This window comes from Anoplopoma fimbria, chromosome 9 (genome assembly GCF_027596085.1).
Source record: "Anoplopoma fimbria isolate UVic2021 breed Golden Eagle Sablefish chromosome 9, Afim_UVic_2022, whole genome shotgun sequence".
NCBI classification, from domain to species: Eukaryota; Metazoa; Chordata; class Actinopteri; order Perciformes; family Anoplopomatidae; genus Anoplopoma; species Anoplopoma fimbria.
Genome location: NC_072457.1, coordinates 1891396 through 1912662, shown reverse-complemented (window position 1 = coordinate 1912662; position 21267 = coordinate 1891396). Strand labels below are relative to the sequence as shown.

Below are 21267 nucleotides of genomic sequence, written 5' to 3'. Positions count from 1 at the left end.
TCCTCTCGGGCCCCTGTGGTCTGTTCACACTCAGAAATCATTGGTTGTTAGCAACTAGATTGGAGATCTTTATAAAAGTCTGCCAACCCTTCATCAATCTAATGACGTAAAGTTATCCGTCAGCTGATATTGAACTACTGTCTATGTGCTGTTTTGTTCGTTGTGTCAAAACCCTTTTTATATATGTATTCTTTTATTATGAAAATAAATAATTTGTTGGGCCAATTGCCCATAACCACACACACAAACATATATACTACAGGACAACCCATTCTACATATGCATAAATGACATAAGAAAGCAGCGTATTTATTAATTTCAGCTATTTTTAGCAAGATTTTCCTGAAATCCCTATCTTCACAACCAAAATGTATGTAATAAAAGGAGTATTACAGAAAACTTTCTGCAGATTTTACTTAATATATATTTAAGGTCTAGTGCAGGAAATCTGATATTAATATATTCATAGAAAAAAAACACAGAATAATATATAAGGTTTTTCTAGAAATGCACTGGATGGGCTCAGGTTGGAAAACAGTATGTTTGTGCAATAAGCGAATATAATTTAATACTCTTGAATTTGTGCACACATTTGTACAGAGATTCCTTGACAACTTCCAGAGGAAATATTTTTATTACCGATTTATCTATATTGTCATGTGGTAAGTCATTCAGCCATGCTCAAGTATATAAATGCCTTTACAATAAAAAGGAGACAACTCTTTAACAAAAAAACAGAAAAGTAAAACCACAGTAATAATACCATAAAAAAGTATACGTTTTTTCTTTTTATATCTAAATAATTGCGAAAAAGTTACTTTTCACTGGAATTATTGTTTGTTTTAACAAAGCCTTATACTGTATATCATATGCCACATGGAGGCACTGTTGGACCATGTACTGGCTGGCAGTTCTTTCAGCTTCTCCATCCCAATGCATGAGCAAACCTCCTTTATTTAGAAGTACTACTTACAAAATCAGCATTTGTCTCAAGAGAAAGATATTGCTTTGCTTGGAAAAAAAACTCTGTCTGACCTTTAGGACTGAAACAGCACAGGAAGGAGCAGAAAACTGTAATACTTTTGCTGAATATAAATGTTTTAAGAGCATTGTTACAAAGCAAACAACCGATGAATAACATTTATTAACAATAAAAAAAAATGTAATTAGAGAAAGATCAGAAGGATTATTGAGATACAATTGTTTTCTGTCCTGTTGATGGACTGTACCTGTTTAGTGTATACTTAATACAAAAGGACCAAGGCATATCTAACATGAAATGGAACTAAATCTCACATTCATTATCTAATAAACCACATTATTTTACTATGAGAAAAAAAAAGAAAATCAATAAACTGGCACACAGAGAGATTTGTACACTAAAGTAAAACATCAAAGCTGGCACCAAAACAAAATCAAACAAAAATTGTATGATTATTACTGGAAATGTATGTGTTTCTATTTATTTTGGCTGGAAAATGTTTTAAATTTACCCCAAAAATATTGCCTTGGTCCTCTTGTTTGCATATCTATGAAAAAATGCCAAAGAGCAACATTGGGACTTGGGACAAGCTCCTGTCTGAGTATATTAGTGATGAAGGTCGGAGTTTGGTGCATTGTAATGCTCAGTGGCAGAACGGACGAGGGTCCTGGGTCAGATTAGTGATTGGCTGAGAGGAGATGGTCCCGCAGGCTTCTGGTCCATCAATGCCTGTGCTTGAACAAGGCTTCCACTTTAATACAAATCAGAGTCAAAAGTTAGAGGGAAATACAGACAAATCATTTTGTATGACTAATACAATAGAGTCCCAGGGTTTAATATAATTGTTCTTTTAACGTTCATTTCTGTGATTATTATAATGATGAAAGTCTTTTGTTTCAGTGCATAAGAAATGTGTTTGAGCACACTGCTCTCTAACACAAGATGCAAAGGAAAAAGTTCAAGGTTTTGGTTCAAATAAGTATGATTGTTACATAGTACTTGACGTAGTAACGTATTTACATATTAACGTTAGATACCTGCTATTGTTGTAACGTACATCACATACTAACATTGTAACACACGTTATGTACTAATGTGGTTATGTATGAACTCTGTTTGGTGCATTTTGTACTAACATGGTTATGTACTTTCCACACTTACAGAGCTAAATATGTTACATACTAACGTTTTTACAATATTTGCGTACCAAAGTCCTTATGAACATCACATACTAACACAGTGACATATGTGACAATCTAACGGCCTTGAGTACCAACGTAGTTTTGTACGTTACACACTAACATTGTTACACACATGTTACATATTAACGTTGATACGTACTAACGTTGTTAGGTGTATTTCTTTCCAACATACCTATGTACGTTACACACTAACATAGTTAGATACTTTACGTACTAAAGTATTAACAACAGTTATGTACCAAGGTCATTACATACGTTACATACTAACATAAGCTACACAAGTAATATTGTTAGATACGTTACAAACTAACATAGTTATGTACTTTACGAACTTAACATACTTTACAAACGATTTGTATGTACCAGCTTCCTTACATAATGTTACATACTAACATAGTTACATACATAATGTTACATACTAACGCATTAACGATAGTAACTTACTAAAGTTGTTACGTATGCTGCATATTAGCATAGTAACATGGATTACGTAATAACAAAGTAACATAAGTTACATAATAACATAGTTACAAACATAACAATCTAACATAGTTACATAAGTGACACAAATTAACTCAATGTGTTGACTATTGGTTTCAATAGTAATGTCCCGTGTGAAAGTCCTATATTTCTTTGATTGTTTGCGTGAATATCTATTGGATGAATTGCTTTGTTTAAACATTTATTTCACCACAACCACTATGGATCAAAAAGCCACCAACTCAGTACACTATATTTATCATTCATATTGAATTTGAATTCCTGAATTAGTATTCTGTTGTGTGTTAATTCATTTGTGGTCTATTATTTTTCTATGGTGCCCCTGTGGAGCGGAGTAGCTATTTGATGTGAAGCTATAAAAAAACAGCACCAGCCACTTACTAAATAAATAATCAGCAGCTGATTATAAAGGCTAATAGCTCATGAATATCTAATGACTATTCAAAAAGGTTCAGAATTCTTACTTGTGTACTCCTGAGGGGACATCACAGCATGCATGACATCATTGAAGTGTTTCAGCCAATCCTGCTGGTCGCTCTCTGACTCGCAAGTAAACAGGAAGCTGCGCTCGGGTGTTTTTATGGTGATACCGTGTTGCCAGGCGCCGTTGCAGTGGGTGCCAGCGGGCAGGCCGGGGGTGGCGCTGTAACCGTGGTCCTTGTTCCCCAAGAACGCCTCACCTTTGGCAAAGGCGTCCTTCAAAGAGAGGGAGAATGAAGGAAACACAGGTTTAATGAATACTTCTGAATTTAGGGCACAGTGACAAAAAGGTAACAGTTTGGTTTTCTTAAGTTTAGTGATTCTCTCAACTCCCAAACTGTTGTTTTTAGCCAGAACTAGCCGAGCCTTACTACATGGTTCTTGGGATGGCAATGGCGGTCTGTTGGCCAATTGGTACGTCTTCCTCTTTGGTCCAGACTGAGATATTTCAACAACTACTGGATCGATTGGCGTCCAATTTTGTACACAGATTGTTGGTAACAATAGGATGAATCCTATCAACCAATAATACTGCCGGTAAACGTTTTGATTGCAGTGAAAATGTCGTTAGATAAAAACATGTTATACATTCTGTTAATTATAAAAAATAAATTGTAAATGTTTACTTTTGTGTAATGTTTTTTGTAAAGGTTTACTTTTGTGATGACATTATGTTTTTGTGATTATATAAATGTAATTTATGGTGCTGTTAGATTGCTGCCACACTGCCCTGTTATTACTGCCGGTAAACGTTTTGATTGCAGTGACAATGTTGTATTTGAAAAGCTGAACGCCAAGAAATACAGATTGAAGCAGAATATTTTGTTAGATAAAAACATTTAAAAACGTTTTAAATTCAGTTAATTAGTTTTGGCCGTCATTTACTTTCATTCATCAAGACTTTGTTCTCTGTTTTTGGATTCTTTGTTCACCGTTGAGGCATGCGAGAAAAACAATGTTTTCTCTGGGTGAGTAATTGATATTCAATTGGTCATTTTAGCAGTAAAGTATTCCTTTAACCTTGTTCTGAAAGGTGACACCACTAATCATCTCAAATAAATCTTGCTCTGCAAAGTGTGAACAAACGCTTAAATACACAGTGAACCACAACATCAAACATGCATCATTTCCAAGTGATCAAATAGACTTCACTTCACTTCACTTCACTAGACTTCCTCTTCCTCTCATCTACCAGTTATTCTTATCTAACACTCTCGGGGTTAGTTTGGCATTTCGGTCACCTATAAAGGTTGCACCTCTCCATTGATCTATTACATCAGCAACAATACTGAGCTAATCTGACTTAGCCATTTGACGTGTATTTAGCTAAATCCCTCTCAATGCAAGTCTCTGTGATAAAACGACCACTCCTAATCATTCAATGACTCAGAATCACTTTTTATCAACGTCTCTCCCTTCTCAACACTGATATCAAATCAATTAAGTTGACATTTTAGAGTTATTTGTTGAAGTAACTAAAGCCACATGCATAATTATGTTATGTATGAATGAAAGGACCTTATATCACCCTCTTCCCACTGAGTCATGGCTTTATATCCCCAAACGTCGTCTCCTTGATCTAACTTGCATAAGGGAAAAAAAACCTTCCACTTTCCATGGTGTTAATTCATAAAATTCACCATCAAGACATGGTTGTTGGTAGTTTGTGATCGAAAAAATGAACTAAAGACTTGAAAGATAAACTGATGCCTATTAGGAAGTATTTCTGATGTGCGTAGGCGCGTGTTAAAGATGCCATACCAGCGGATCTTTGAAGTACATGAGTCGCCTCTGATCAAGGGTGAACCAGCGTTTCTTGAAGCCTTCTGTGTGCTGAAAAGACAAACAACAAGACAGAGACAGTCAGACATGAGGCGAGACTGAGAGAGACACACAAACCTGCATTGGACTGAAAGTGGTGTCTGTCTGGTTTTTAAATGAAAAGAGTGAATCATACTTTGCTCCTAAAATGACAGTTTTGTATTAACAATTCATGCATCAGAGTTTCCTGATCCAAGACTGTCAATTATTAAAGTGGCTGGAGCTGCAACTATTGACACTTAATTATTTTTTTCAAATCATCATTTAGCTTATACGTTTTCAAGTTTTTCACAGAAATTAATGTCTGCACTAAAAGTCAAAAAGGCATTTTTGTATCGCCAACAATAAGTTCTGTACCTCTCATTTGTTTTTATATTCAAAGCTTCTTTTGAATTATTTTTTAAATTGAGTTTTAAATGTACTGTTTGTTGACGTATTTGATGACGTCATCACTCCAAAAAAACCTTATGAAAAAAAACAGATTTTGTGTTTTTGTGATTATATAAATGTAATTCATGGTGCTGTTAGATTGCTGCTAGACTGCCCCGCTAATACTACCGTAAGACGTTTTGATTGCAGTGAAAATGTATTTGAAAAGCTGAATGCCAAGAAATATGGATAAACATGTTGTAAATTCTGTAAATTATATATTTTTTAAAACTACGATAAATGTTTACTTTTGGACTAAACATGTTCTGGAGTTGATGAAATGTTTGGAGTTGGAAACAATCCTATGCAGCCACCAATGGAAACAAATTTTACAAATAGTATAATACTAATAATATTAGTGAAGCCTTGATCTAATCTGCAACTGTGCAGAAATATTGGCTTTAAACAAAATGAATAGACATGCAAAAAGAGAAAAAAGAAGTTTGCCGCATTTGAATGTTGATTTAAATCAAATGTGAACGTTATGAATTAAAGCTTTGAAGCGTCAAACTATTCTTTACAGCTCTACCAACAATACAAAAATATTGAAAAAGGATGGAAACTGAGAAGAGTGGATGAGAGTGTGCTGCTGGTGTCTTATTTATGTTTTGCTTGACTGATACTGAATCGCGATGCAGCCTCGTTTCCCCACTTTGTCAGGAGTACTTTCCTTTTTATGAATCATTATTGTAGCATTCCCTTGTTACTGTCCTTTGACAAAACGAGACAAAGTGTTAGATTTGCATAATTTCCTGTTTGTGCTTCGTACTAAAACTGGTTTTCCCTCTTGGCTGCCCCTGTCAGAATGTTTATGGCATCAATTTCATAACACTATGAAACTGAATTGGAGAAGACAAACTTGTTGTCACGGTTGAAAGTTTACATCAGTGCCGCATATCAAAACCCACATGCTGAAAGCAATGATCTATTAAAGAATATGCAGAACCTTCTGAGAGTTTATTGAAGTGCAGAAGCAGCTTCGATGGAGCCGAGCCTCAAATAATGAGTCATGTCCCAGACTGCTGCCAGACTGTCCTCATCAAAGTCTTTGATTTCCTCCTCGTGGCACAAGCCTGAGGAACCAACCGTTCCCTTCTCAATTTCGCCAGTGACTCCTGTTGTTATATGTATATTTAGATAGAAAAATTAATAAATAAATAAATAAATTAAAAAAAAATCTAAAGAAATAATTACAAAGAAATTAAAACATAAAATCAAGAAAATTAAAAATTAAAAGTTAAAAGTAAAAAATTAATAAAAAAGAATTAATGAAAATATAAATATATATTGGCCATCTAGCCCCTTTTTTCACCTGGAATTAACTCTTCACAGAATCATATTCAGAAATCATGATTATGATGCTGTCTTTGTTGCAGCGGATTCTCAGATGTAAGACCACTACATATAACTTCTCAACCAGACGTCGACACTGAACTATTTAATCTATTTCAATGTGTATTCATAATTGACACAAACTGATTTTCTCCTCGTGGCACAAGCCTGAGAAATCCACGTTCCCTTCTCTATTTCGCCAGTGACTCCTTCCACAAATATCTCTCACCCCTGCATGAGGGGAAATTAATTCATGACATCCATTTAGCAAATCAGCCCGAAGCAGCAAGTTAGTGAGTCCTTTTCATCTCTCGGCCTGACAGACGGAGATGAAACTGAGAGTCTGTGTCTGTCTGAAAACAGATCATCGTTGATGAGGATCAGGTTGCTTGGCGTTGCCTGTGTAGGTGCTCCGGTCTGAATCCTGTGTGTGGAAGCAGCTGCACGTATGCTAATATAACACTGTGTGCCTGACTGCATGCGTATGTACAAACGCCTCTTTGCTCATTTGCTTAATCCCGACATATGTTTCTATTTCTGAGTGGATTCGAGGGTTTGACACTTCAGGATTAAGTTGATCCTCTGCTGGAAGCCTTTTATTCCCTCTCAGACGGCCTGACAGACGGCCTGACAGACGGACGCTGAGGCCGGTGGGTAGTTCCTCTCAGAAAAGCAGCCACACTCACATCTGGGCTAGTTAACATCTGCCCCCAGCTCCCATTCAGTTAAAGCAGGGAGAGATGGAACTGTGTCCAACTAGTTAAAAGGAAATAGAGTCTGAAAGTCAATTCAGAATTAAGTCTAGTTTTGATAGTTTCAAAAAAATATAATGATATGATGATATGCATAAAAAACAGGTTTTTTATGCATATCATATATACAGTATTAGAACATTCAGACAGCAGTTCATCATAGAAAAGTCAATACACACCTGTTTATAAATAATGATCGACTGACCTGGAATTAGATTCTATTAGAAATGAAAATAACTGTAATTCCTTATCACTGGCTAGAGATACTTTATGTTTTTATTCATATATTCAGTAAGAAGACTGATTTTAATCCTGAATATATAAGAACATAGTTTATTTGTGTCCTATTGTATATTAAAGCTAACTGACATCCTTTGGTGACTCTAACACACAAGGATCTACATGTTCTGATTAGTGAAAATGTCAATTTCTGCTGCAGTGGGAGTAACATGCAAGGAAATTAATCTGCGTGTCTGTGTGTGTGTGTGTGTGTGTGTGTGTGTGTGTGTGTGTGTGTGTGTGTGTGTGTGTGTGTGTGTGTGTGTGTGTGTGTGTGTGTGTGTGTGTCACTTGCCCTGGGGCCTGTCTTCTCCATATATCCTTCCTTCAGAAAGTTCCGGGTAAGTTTGGGTATCAGCTGAAAACAGAAAGCAAAGTGATGGGATGAAGAATAACACCACGAGGATGCAGTAAGTATGAATACAGTAACGGAGATCTAACCTCCTCAATGCGATGTGTAAGTGTTTTAGTGTGTGCGTTTGCTCACCTCAGTATCGGTAGCCCCGGGAAAGGCCACCTTTAAATAGTGAAGCTGAACCGCACGAATGGTGTTGAACCAGTCCACGATCTCCTAAAGCAGACAGAGAGGTGATGACAGGAGAGAGTTAGTTATGTATATTCCTGAGATTACTTTTGTTTCTCTCTACCGTTTAGGAAGATAACTCAGGTTTTTGTTAAGTCTTGGAGAATAATACAGCCACATATGTAATGATCAATTATCATCACCATCACAAATACTACTACTACTACTACCATTGCATATTTTTGAAAAATGAAGTTCAAAGTACAGGTGAACCACAGAAGCCCTGAGAGGCAAGTGAGAAAAATATTGATTTAAAATGTTTTCTCTCCGGTGTTTCAGACTTAAGTCTCTCATAAGTTCTTTATTATTTTACATTAGTGAAACAGGTGGGGGAAAAATGTTTTGCTAGGTGAAAAGAAATACCTTTGCCAGCAAGTGTTTGTTGCTAAATCCCACCTCGTTCTAATTGAAACCACAGTTATATGTATATTTAAATATAAAAAATAAATAAGAAAATATAAATAAATATTAAAATGAATATTAAAAAATATAAATATAAATAAATAAAAATAAATAAATAAATAAATAAATAAATAAATAAATAAATAAATAAATAAATATTAGCCACTTATTTAAAGCCCCTTTTTTCACCTGGAATTAACTCTTCACAGAATCACACTCAGAAATCATGATTTTGATGCTGTCTTTGTTGCAGCGGATTCTCAGATGTAAGACCACCACATATAACTTCTCAACCAGACGTCAGCACGGAACTATTTCATCTATTCCAATGTGTATTCATAAATGACACGAAATGAAAGATATGAAGCTAGAATGTCATAAGCTAATGGATATCCATCAGCAAAAATTGTTACAAACATTTTATAAAGGTTTGGAGACTCGCCCACACCAGGTGATTCAACACCTCCGTCCCTTATTATGATGGATGACAAACATCCTGTTTAAATGCTTAAAGTTAAGTTAGTCTTTTTGCATCACTAGAAATAAATAAAGAAGTTTATTTCTCTTTATGTTCTGTTATAAGCACTGATCACCACGCACACACATACGCAGTACAGCGATGCAGACCTTGCCGTTCTCATGGTAGACGAAGATGTTGCGGGTGCTGTAGTCTTTGAGGTAGGTGAGCTGCAGACCGTTGGGGTTCCCTATCTTCTCCGGCTGGAAGGTGGCGTTGATGGTGTCCACCTTGATGACTGCTTTGGGCTCCTTAGCCTGCAGGAGAGGAGGGAGGAGAGGAGGAGAGGAGGAGAGGAGGAGAGGAGGTGTGTTAGAGATACATGGGTGAAGGACATGGAGTCTACCTACTGTAACTGCAGAAAATAAGGATCAATTTCGAGACTTGTAAATTACCTGTAAATCTGATTATTTCACTTTTAAAATAATATCAAAAAAAAATGTTTAATGCTGAAATGAATGAATGTGAAACAGCGGTTTTGTTTTATCTAATGTTTATTTTTTTATTTTAATCTTGTCGTTTTACCTTGATAGAAGTGACTTAGTTTCAATTCTGAAAATTGTTTAAAATGTTAAATAATCATGACATAAATTACGACAATCATACAATTAATTAACTTCATCCTGATTTCCTTGTTTTGAATGTTCATGTTAATAAACTTTAGTTTTTGATGCCATTGCTTCACCATAAAAAAAAAATATATAGTTATGGATTCAAAGTGTGTGCAGGGTATCGAGGCTCGGGGCCACATTTTGTGCTCCTTCTAACCATGAAATATAATATCTGGAGATATTATCTACACATCAGTCTGCATCTCTGATAACCATCATGTCTGACCGACACTAATGCCATGTGTCTGTGTGTGGAGGCTGAGCTTCTCTCTGTCCTGACTTGAATTCCAATGGGATCAGAATGTGTGGACCTTCCAGGGGTGAAACGGATCATAAAACTCAAGGTCGTGGATCGCTGATCGGATCGGCACAAAATAAAAAAAGAGGCAAATGTAACTTTTAAAAGATCATGATTTTTTACTGTTTATACCGTATGGGGATCATTGATGATCCGTATTGGCTGGTACAGATGTTTCTGTTGTATTGTTTTGTTTTGTTACAGCAGCTGGTCTACAAAACTGCAGATTAATTGTCTCAAAAATCATTTAAACCACTCTGAAGTCAGTGTAAACCATCAAGAATCCTAAATGTTATCCTTTTTACTTTGTTTTAGTCATTTATACAGATTTTTTCTTCATAAAAAAACACTAATTAAATTATATGGAAATAAAAACATGTATTTTTGTTGATTAAATCAAATCTTGTCATTTTTAGAGCTAGTTTTAGGAAGTTAAACAGCTCATAATTCATCTCTAATATCTATTTTATATTAATGTGAAAACATCTCCTTCAAACTACTGGATTTATTCTAGTTTCTCACCAACGCTACATTTTACTAAATTACATTTGAACGCATCATTGTAACGTTTTAACCAACCTTCGAAAAATAGTAATTTGCATTGATCAGACCCTGAATGCATCATAATGTAACTGAACTGAACCTCCGTATGTTCTCTGTTAGCGGTGCTGCTAACGTTACTGGCTCTCCTCCTCGTATTATCAAGGATCGGCAGAAAGGGCCTGAATGTTTTGTACGCCGAGACATAAAGTAGAAATCCATATACCCAAATGAGAGTGACAGTCCACTTCTAGGACCCTGAAACATTTTACTCCCACAGCTCTTGAGCTGGTTTACTGAGACAAACAAGGGGCTCCCAGTGCTTCCAGCTCTAATTGGTTTGGGTGGTGTACAGCTTAGTGAATCAGTCACACTGACAGAGAGGAGGCTGCTGGTTAAGCTTGTCTGAGCACGCTCCGACGCAGCACAGGGAGCAGGTACTGATTCTCTTCTGTAGGCTTTTTTGCATGATTATAAAGTGTGTGTGAAAAATACTGAAGCCTTTAAACGACACAAATGCGGACGCTACGTAATTACAGCAGGTTACTGGTTTCCTGCAGGCACAGCTTTGTGTTCGTAAAAGTCTCATTAAAACGCTGCTTACGTCATATTTGGTGAAATACTTCAGAGTCCCCTCCCTCTCCGAGAGGACGAATCGCCTGCTGAGGAACTGCCCGTTGTCCCGCCCCCTCTTCATCAAGATGCCATCTCTAGTTCCTGCAGGAAAAAAACAGCAAAGGTCATTCGTTATCAGCGTCAGTATGTTTTGTGTGTGTGTGTGTGTGTGTGTGTGTGTGTGTGTGTGTGTGTGTGTGTGTGTGTGTGTGTGTGTGTGTGTGTGTGTGTGTGTCGGCACACACTCACCTTCCTCATATCTGGAGTTCTTCCCAGGCTCGGAGAACTCCTTCCTCTCGTACTTTGCTCTAATCCACTGCTCCCTCAACGTCCTGAACACACAAAACAGGCGAAATGTCGACAGAGCGAGCTTGTGAAAGAAAAGTAGCAGCTGTGAGCAGACTAAGAGGCATCTACGTCACTTTGTGGAAGATGAGAAAGAGGCTGGGCTGCATGTTCAGTGAAGGCTGATACATTAAAGCAGAAACCAAGACTGGAAAGATCAACAACTATTCTGATCAAGTAGATCAGTTCATTCCAGGCGGTGACCTCCACAACCAGGGGGCGACTCCTCTGGTTGTATAGAAGTCTATGAGAAAATGACTCTACTTCTCTCTTGATTTATTCCCTCAGTAAACATTGTAAACATGAGTTTATGGTCTCAATCTCTAGTTTCAAGTCTTCTTCAATACAGCATGATGTTCATTTAGTAAATGATGCTCCATTTAGAGTCAAACAGACCATAAAGCAGGGGATGCTTTAGGGCGGGGCTTACAGTGATTGACAGGTTGCTGCAGCTACAGGAGCCGTATTCTGCATCTCTACGTCACTCCTCCGCATTCCAAATATGGTAACCATGGTTACAGGCTAACTAAGTCCAACACAGTTGACGTGACTCTAATGGGAAAATATCCTTTCCCTTAAAATATTTTACAAGTTGTTAATATTTAAGCTTTGTAATAACGGATATATTTCACTGAAAGAATATTTAAAATTAAACCACTGATTACTTCTGCATGTCATTGTTTATTTGAAAGGTACCCGCAAATGACTCAAAGTATGAAAGTTTTTATACATGTAATAAATACATAAATGGATATAAACAAAATGGAATGTCAAACATAATCCACATTAAATGTATATAGGTTGAGAGACTTGTGAATTTGTGTTCACTATCTTACATTTCCTGGTTATTATCAATATAGCTAGCTTGGCCAGCTAGCCCAGTTGGTAAACTAACCTCAAACAATATTTTGGGATTTGAAATATGACACTTTAAAATCGCACAACTCAGAAGTGCATGTTTGGAAATATATGATACTGCATGAAAGAAAGAAATGCCTGATAATATAGCTACTTTAGTATTTGGCAAAGATGAAAGTGCAGTTGGCTGTCAAATAAACACCGTACTGTACTGTAGGTCTACTTAGTTTCTACCATGAATTCAATTTTAGAGAAACTCTCAGGTCATATTTCATGTGCTGGTTAACATGATACCCGACACAAAGTATCAATGAGAACATATTAAAAACTAGTTCATTTGAAACTCAACCCTGTAGATTGACAGTGAACTCGACTAAGTATCAAACACTGTGTGAAGAAATCCTTTTATTTATCTTCAATTTACCTGTTTATCCTCGTGCACGTGTGAGTGTGTGTGTGTTTGTTTGTGTGTTTGATCCTAATTTGATTCTAATAGCAGACTGACATTAATCTGAAATTAAATCCAATGATTCAGCTCTTTTTTAAACACTGAACCAAGAAGGAACACGACGTGAGACGCCCAGTGTTATCTTCTCACCCACATTCCTCTGCACCCGTCTCACTAATGATCAAAGTAGGTGCTTCATGTGAGTATAAATATGTGTGTATGTGTGTGTGTGTCTGTGAGAAAGAAGGGTGTGGAGATGAGCTGCCCTCAGGCCAATTCAACAATCGCACTGCATTTTCTCAATCAAGCAAAGACTTTGTAAACCGATAGTTTAAACTTGACTTTGTGGTGCAGCTTCAGACACATGAGACGTTTTTTGCTGTTGTCGAAAGACAGAATACCCTTATTCACATGTATACATTCAACATTCCTGTCTGGGAGCTGCAGCCACAGTGACACAGACACTACGAGACAGAGACAGAGAGCGTCTTCAGGCAATCTGGAGACGACCGCAGACAGAGAATGCAGCAAAGAGACAGTCGACAAAAAAACTCACAGACAATAACTGTATTTAAGGAATTGTCGAATTCATGTACACGACTTTCACGTATGTGGTCTTTTCTCTCATCAGCAGCGAAACACAAACTGCTTTCTACGATCATTGCGGTTTCCCCCAATATTTGAACCAGCTTTAAAAGTGACGCATCATCTTTTTGGATTCACAAAAGTGCCTGAGAATATATTTGGAAAGTAACAGATAAATATTTAAGTGTTACATTTCCGCCCCCCAGGTCAAAGCTGTCGAATTGAGACTTTAGCTCTGGACCTAAATCACCTGTTTATTATACATTAAATTGACATTTACTCTAATAGTAGCTATTAGTGAGGATGTGGCACACATAAATATTAATGCCTAAAATAATTATGCCCTTATAAGTTCAAAACACCGACACTGGTTTCTCAAATGCCAAAAGGCTGATTCAGAAGAAGTCATTCAGAAGTAATGTTACAAAATCAGATCACATGTGTTTTAAATGTCATGACCACATGCATACACATGATCCCACTCTGGTAAAAAAACAAATAATGTAGAAATGAAAAAAAATAAAAATGTTTCAAACAGAAAAATTGTACATTTGATAGCATATTTTTTTTTATGTGTGTATGTGTTGCTATGGTTACTCACTGGCAGTCTTTGTGGGTTGGTTTGTAGTAGTAGACCGGAACAGCAGCCTCATATTTACTCCTCATCAGCTCGTTGCCATTTTTAGCCATGGACTAACAAAAATAATAATGAAAATGACATAATTCACAGATGAATGACACCTTGGCACACTTCCTGACAGTTTTACATGATCAAATTCAAGGTTTCAATCTTTAGCAGTGTTACAATCAACGAAAGAATCTGAGAGCTGAGATGATGAATGCCACAAATATTTTTAGATGAAGTTGTGCAAAGTACCAACATCATTTATTATCTGGTTACCGTAAAACAGCTGCGCCGTTTCAAGGAACACTGGGGAGTGTTCTGGACGAGAACGTGTGAATTATTTCCTCATAAAGGCTTCGAAATGAAAATAATAGATTTTTTTCTCACATGACTTCATATTTCTAAGTGGTACCTTTTGTGGTATTTTCTCTATAGTTTGTTTTTTTCATTATGAGGGTGACATATGTTACAGTATCAAAATAACTTTTTAACTTTTTCTTTTTTTGTCTCCCCCTCCAATGTTGTGAATGAGGAATAAAAACTTAATGTTGTGAATTGAAACAAAGATTCAGGGAAAGATCGTGTTTGTTACGTAGATAACGTAACTTGGCGTTAGTGAAATACTTCAGTTACGAAACAAAACTACGGTGAAATAAGTTGACCTGTGGTTTCACTCAGGTAACAACCAGCGGTATCCTGGGTGAAAGTCCTGTGTTTGTTTGCCCCATCCATCACGTCTGACCTCCTACATACGAGGACTTTGTCGCCTTTTAAACAAAGTCAAATGACTTCCTTCGCTACCGTCATCGTTTCTACGGCCTCTAGACGTCGGCGTTGTCTTCCTGTATTCGTATTTGTGATCAACCATGTCAGTAGATGATAACAGCCTCCTGAGCAGGCGTTCTCACCCACATCTACCAGGTTGATAACAGCTGATGACACCCATCCAATAGCTGATAACATCCAAAGTGGGTGCTTTCAGGGAAGTTACAGTAATAGATATTTTTGGCCAACTAACTTCCCAGATTCTGTATATGTACAGCGTGTGAACTTCAGAGGTCCTGGAAGGCCGGTTTTGTAATCTTTGGACATAGCATGCTAGCTGTTTCCTCATGTTTACAGTCTTTATGCTAAGCTAGGCTAACCTGTGGTACTGATCTTCTCATGTAACTCTCAGCAACAAAGGAAATGCACTTATAGAGAAAAATGTCAATCTAATCCCTTAAAGATAATTATATAATATGTGATATTCGTTGAGCCTGAAATCTGTTTTGAATCATTTATTATTGGACAACTGTTATTGTTCTTATGTGTCAGGATCATTTTAGTTCATGTTTCTCCTGCTGTTATAAGAATAAGGGTTGCTGACAGCACATTTCTCTTACTAACTACAGCCGAGAGCAGATATTACATCGACCATCGCAGCAACATTGAGCCTGACATATTTCTAGTCAAGTGTCCTTTGAATCTAAGTAGTCACCATTTAGGAGGACATCATATAATATTATTTAAGGACAAACAAGAAGTGAGGTGTCACAACATCTTGAAATGAGGTTGTGCTGAGGATGCAAGCATTTACCAAGCTTAAAACTTCAACACTTTACAAGAGTCAGAAGTTTTTTTAATAGAAACACATGATTACCCAACTAAACCAAAGTGGTAACAAGCAACAAATCAGAGAACAGAGAGAGTTTTTTTGTTACCGTGATCAACGAAACAAATACTTGTATGGGTGTTGCAGACTTACCTGGACCTCGTGGTCCTCCCAGTGGGAGAGGCTCAGGGACTTGACTTTGCTGATGTCGGGGATGTTGCGGTGGATCCCAGAGCAGTCCAGGCAGATGAACACGCCCAGAGAGCAGGAGCCCCACCCGGGATCTGCAGAGAGGAGGATGTGTGAGTATGTGGATGGATGGTGTGGTTGGGCACGCAGGGGCAAAGAGATAGAAATGTGCTTATATTAGTCATATTCATGTGGTAATAGAACAAGTGTGTAACATTTAGGGGGATTAATTGGTAGCAATGGAATATAATATTCATATCTATGTTTTAATCAGTGTATAATAACCTGAAACTAAGATTCCTAGTGTTTACTTTAGCTTAGAAAAAACATTTATATCTACGTCGGACAGTGAAAAAGAAAGAGAAACCTAAATCAATCAAGCTTTTTTGTAAACTCCTCTGCTGGCTGAGATTATGGATAGAAGACAGGATGGATTACTGATACTGACCGATGTCCGTGTTCTTCATTCTTTATAAACGTCACTCAGAACTGTTTTTTATTTTATTAATGTTTTACATTTGTTTCTGAATGTATTTATTTTTCTACATATGTATCATTTTATAATTCTACATATGTTTTTAAAAGCAATTCTTTAGAAATGTTAAAAGGCAAAGCATGAAGAGGGAGGAGTGAGTTGAGGAGTATTTAGTTGGTTACAATCTGCAACACACCACTAGATGCCACTTAATTAACTTACGTTCCTTTAAGGCTAAATAAACTGCAAGAAATGACTATATATTTAATACACTGGTTATCGCTTCATCTATCAATTGCTTTATGGTTAATCAATTCATTTTTAGATGAATAAATACCAAGAAAATAGGTAAATAATACCAGCATACGTTCTTAAAGCCTTAGGAACAATCAGAAGAAATGATTACATTTATATTAAATAAAATAAAATAAGAATATTCATAAACTAAATATTCTGGCGAGGCTATGACGATTTCCGTTTACAGTCCAAAGATCAAATATATTTAATCAATGATGAAAAAGAAAGGAAGCAGATCCTCACGTTTAAGAAGCTGGATAAAAAAAACGTACTTATTGCTGAAAATATGATTTTCTAAATTGTTGTTTATTAATTTTTGGCAATCGAATAATCAACCAACAAATCCTCTCAGGAATATGACAACTCCTCTGAGAATACACAACCTTTAAAACTAAAAACAGATGATACATAATCGGAGGAGTCTTATTGTGAAAGCAAATCATGTGTTGAACAAAAGCCAATAAAAATATGACACATAGACAAAGAGAGAAAGCCTCCGGACCATTAAAAACAAACGCTGAGACGGCGGTCCATCACGGCACAGTTACTTTTAAAGTGCTTCGCTCAAGGAAATGGAAAACATTTCACTTTCTTTAATAATTATCATTAAGTTTGAGTACACAGAGTTTATGAGCAGATCATTGCCAAAAAACTAAACCCTCCTTGAGCCCTACTAACATATGAGGAATGTTTTCCCAGCATTGACCACACCTGGCTTATCTCCCTCTCACTTATTCTACAGTTTGTCAGTAAACAGAGCTTTGGCGTTCATATCTTGTTCTTATCATGACAGATTTCAGATGTCAGATGAGCAGGGGGAACAGAACAAATCTCAAAACCTCCAAATGGTGCAGAGCAGATTAGAATGCGAAGCGACGTAAACTGTTTCATAATGCAAGAGCGATAACCGGTTCACACGTGACAACTCGCCCGAAGTGACTCCTTTTCATCTCCAATCATGAGGAACAGCAGGAGATGACAGGGACAGGTGACAGCATGTGACTAGAGGGTAAGAAGGTATCTGTACGGTGCAGACAGTCAGCCTTGCTTGGATAAACAGATTTAAATGATGAAGAGATAAATGTCTTTTAAACATTGATGCAGTGCTCAACTACAGCAAAATGTGGCCCTCGAGGGCCTGGATTCAGTGATTGTAATGCACGGGAACCATAGACGTAGTCATGGTGACGTCACACATTGGTTTGTGGACTGCCGTTATGAAGCCTTGAGTTTGGCAATTTCGTTGTCGCCATCTTGGATGAAGGCCGTCGCCATGTTGAAAGAAGGTTACTATATTAAGAATGAGGAGGAGTGATGTAGAGACGCTGTATACGTCTCTGGTGTCGACCTGTCAATCAGTGTGTAGCCCCGCCCTAAAGCATCCCCTGCTTTATGGTCTGTTTGACTCTAAATGGAGCATCATTTACTAAATGAACATCATGCTGTATTGAAGAAGACTTGAAACTAGAGATTGAGACCATAAACTCATGTTTACAATGTTTACTGAGGGAATAAATCAAGAGAGAAGTAGAGTCATTTTCTCATAGACTTCTATACAACCAGAGGAGTCGCCCCCTGGTGGACAGGAGAGAGAATGCAGGTTTTAAGACACAAGGTTGGCGCCTGACGAAATGTAAAAACGTGAGCCTGTCCTGCAACAAGGACTACATATTTAGTCTAAATTAAGTTTGACATTTTGGTGACTGTTTTCTCTGCCACAAAACATGTATGATTTCCTTTAAAACAGCATGTTTAGTTTGCAGTGACTATAAAGCTGAAATAAAACCCCCAAAAGAAAAATCAAGAAAAGACATACTTACAGCTAAAGCTAGAGCACAACTAATAGTTGGTTATTCCACATAACTAAATGAGGCAGAAGATAAATCCATTCATGACAGATACAAAAAGCAGGTCAAGTTAAAGAACATCTAGTTTAGCAGATTAGCAGTATTTACCATATTTTAGCTCTACTGATATTCCCATGATTTACTACGGTTAAGTTATGTAAATCACACAAATGTATTCATTTGTAAAAGTATTTCCTATTTTGAATTGAATACATAACAAAAACTTAATTAATCCCTAAATGGACCATACATCAATCAAATATAATTTAGTTTCTTCTTCTTTTTTTATCTTAAAATGGACAGGAGAGCTAAAGAAAAAAATGTTTTGCTAAAAAGTATTTTCCTCTCACATTCCTGGATGGCAGCTAACAGCTAGCTTTGTTACACTAAGAAAAGTGCTAACAGAGTTCACATCGACGTTATCAGCTGAGAGCAGTGCACAGCAGTGGCTGTATGCTAACCAGTGGGGCACGCTCACATGCACTAAACATGCACTAAACATGCACTAAACATGCACTAAACATGCACTAAACATGCACTAAAAGGTACGGCAGCAGCTGACTGTGTCAACGAAGCAAGAAGCTCTGATAAGAACACAGAGAGGCCTTACGCCACCAAATCTCTACAGAGACAAGAGTTGTTTCCTGCTATTCTGAAGCTTAAATGCAGCACCTAGTGATACTACTAATAATAACTTTATTTATACAGCACCTTTAAAACGTTTACAAAGGGCTTTGACAGACAAAGCAAGACAAAAGAAAGAGAAACTAAGATAAGAGTTAAACCCTGATAAAAAAAACAGTACAATAAATGAAACAGAAAAGGAAACTGAGAAATAAAATGAAGAAAATAAATATAAAATAAAATAATAATAATATATATCAGTCTAATAAGACGTTTACAGGTTATTGCAGTGCTTTTGGGATAAGATTAATATTTTTATAGGTAGCTGCATTGATTTTTTGGGGGTAAATAATCGCACTAAGAAAGGATAGAATACATTTGAGTTTGTCGTTCAGCCTGAAGACTTTAAACCTTTTTTTTTTAACCCAAATTCACCTCTTCAGCTGACATGTTTGGACCTCCACAGTTGGGTTAAAACACCTGAGTGAGGGTGTGTTCCAGCCCTTCACTCTGCATGTCCACACATGTTGAACTGTGAGAGCTTCTCTCCAGTAAAGGGCCACTAACAGGCCCCTCACCTGAGCTCCAGCAGAGCTCTTCCTCTGCCTCACATTTAAGGACAAACACAAAGGGACCGACTCATGTACTGTTATGTTCCAGTGAACTCCAGCAGCATGAAGTCCTGTGTTCAGGCTGAGATGTGTGTTTTTAATGTTGCCACAGGTGAAACGCACCTCACCTGCTGCAGCCATTCTAAATATGTGTATATGTATATATATATATATATGTATGTTTTTCTTCTTCTTACCTGGCGCGCCGCAGTCTGCACAGGTGTCATTTCCAGGGATTTGCAGGATCTCCCGCAGAGCTCGCGTGGCTCTCTCATTTGCCGACATTTTTCCGTTTTCAGATTCCTCCGCTTTCAGAGAGAGAGAGAGAGAGAGAGAGAGAGAGAGAGAGAGAGAGGAGAGAGAGAGAGAGAGGAGAGGAGAGGAGGGAGAGAGAGAGAGAGAGGAGAGAGAGAGAGAGAGAGAGAGAGAGGGAGGGAGGGTGCTGGGGGCCCCGTAGAGCCACAACAGCCAGGTAAGGTGTGGCTCCTCCTCGACTCCCCCCTTCCTGAGTCCTCCACGGACGGGAGGGGGCAAGTCCACACAGGTATGAGTCCTCAGGTATGCGTCCTCAGCACAGGTATGAGTCCTCAGCACAGGTATGAGTCCTCAGCACAGGTATGAGTCCTCAGCACAGGTATGAGTCCTCAGCACAGGTATGAGTCCTCAGCACAGGTATGAGTCCTCAGCACAGGTATGAGTCCTCAGCACAGGTATGCGTCCTCAGCACAGGTATGAGTCCTCAGTACAGGTATGCGTCCTCAGCACAGGTATGTATGCCCTCAGCACAGGTATATGTCCTCAGCACAGGTATGAGTCCTCAGCACAGGTATGAGTCCTCAGCACAGGTATGAGTCCTCAGTACAGGTATGAGTCCTCAGCACAGGTATGAGTCCTCAGCACAGGTATGAGTCCTCAGCACAGTCCCTCAGCACAGGTATATGAGTCCTCAGCACAGGTACAGGTATGCGTCCTCAGCACAGGTATACGTCCTCAGCACAGGTATGAGTCCTCAGCACAGGTATATGAGTCCTCAGCACAGGTATATGAGTCCTCAGCACAGGTATATGAGTCCTCAGCACAGGTATGCGTCCTCAGCACAGGTATGAGTCCTCAGCACAGGTATGAGTCCTCAGCACGAGCAGAAGAGGAAACACTTCAAATCACAGCCTCTTTAGAAAACTGCTTCCAAGGTAAACTTCCATCCTCTCTGCTGCGTCCCTGAAGCCCCAAATCACCGCAAACCAACCCGGACTGCCCGAGCGCAACGGAGCGGAGCGGAGGTGTGTGTGTGTGTGTGTGTGTGTGTGTGTGTGTGTGTGTGTGTGTGTGTGTGTGTGTGTGTGTGTGTGTGTGTGTGTGTGTGTGTGTGTGTGTGTGTGTGTGTGTGTGTGTGTGTGTGTGTGTGTGTGTGTGTGAATGAAAGCC

The 21267-nt window shown here is 38.0% G+C and overlaps 1 protein-coding gene across 1 annotated transcript; it reads right to left on the bottom strand.

Moving 5' to 3' along the window:
* Positions 1-1430: 1430 nt before the first annotated feature.
* Positions 1431-20127, bottom strand: zgc:92360 (uncharacterized protein LOC436988 homolog). The gene is made up of 11 exons (XM_054604758.1): positions 20040-20127; positions 15953-16083; positions 14182-14273; positions 11594-11676; positions 11334-11446; positions 9391-9537; positions 8266-8349; positions 8074-8136; positions 4927-4998; positions 3150-3381; positions 1431-1733 (listed from the first exon to the last, which is right to left on the bottom strand). The coding sequence occupies exons 1-11, from the start codon at positions 20125-20127 to the stop codon at positions 1705-1707; spliced, it is 1134 nt and encodes a 377-aa protein (XP_054460733.1). The 3' UTR covers positions 1431-1704.
* Positions 20128-21267: the final 1140 nt, after the last annotated feature.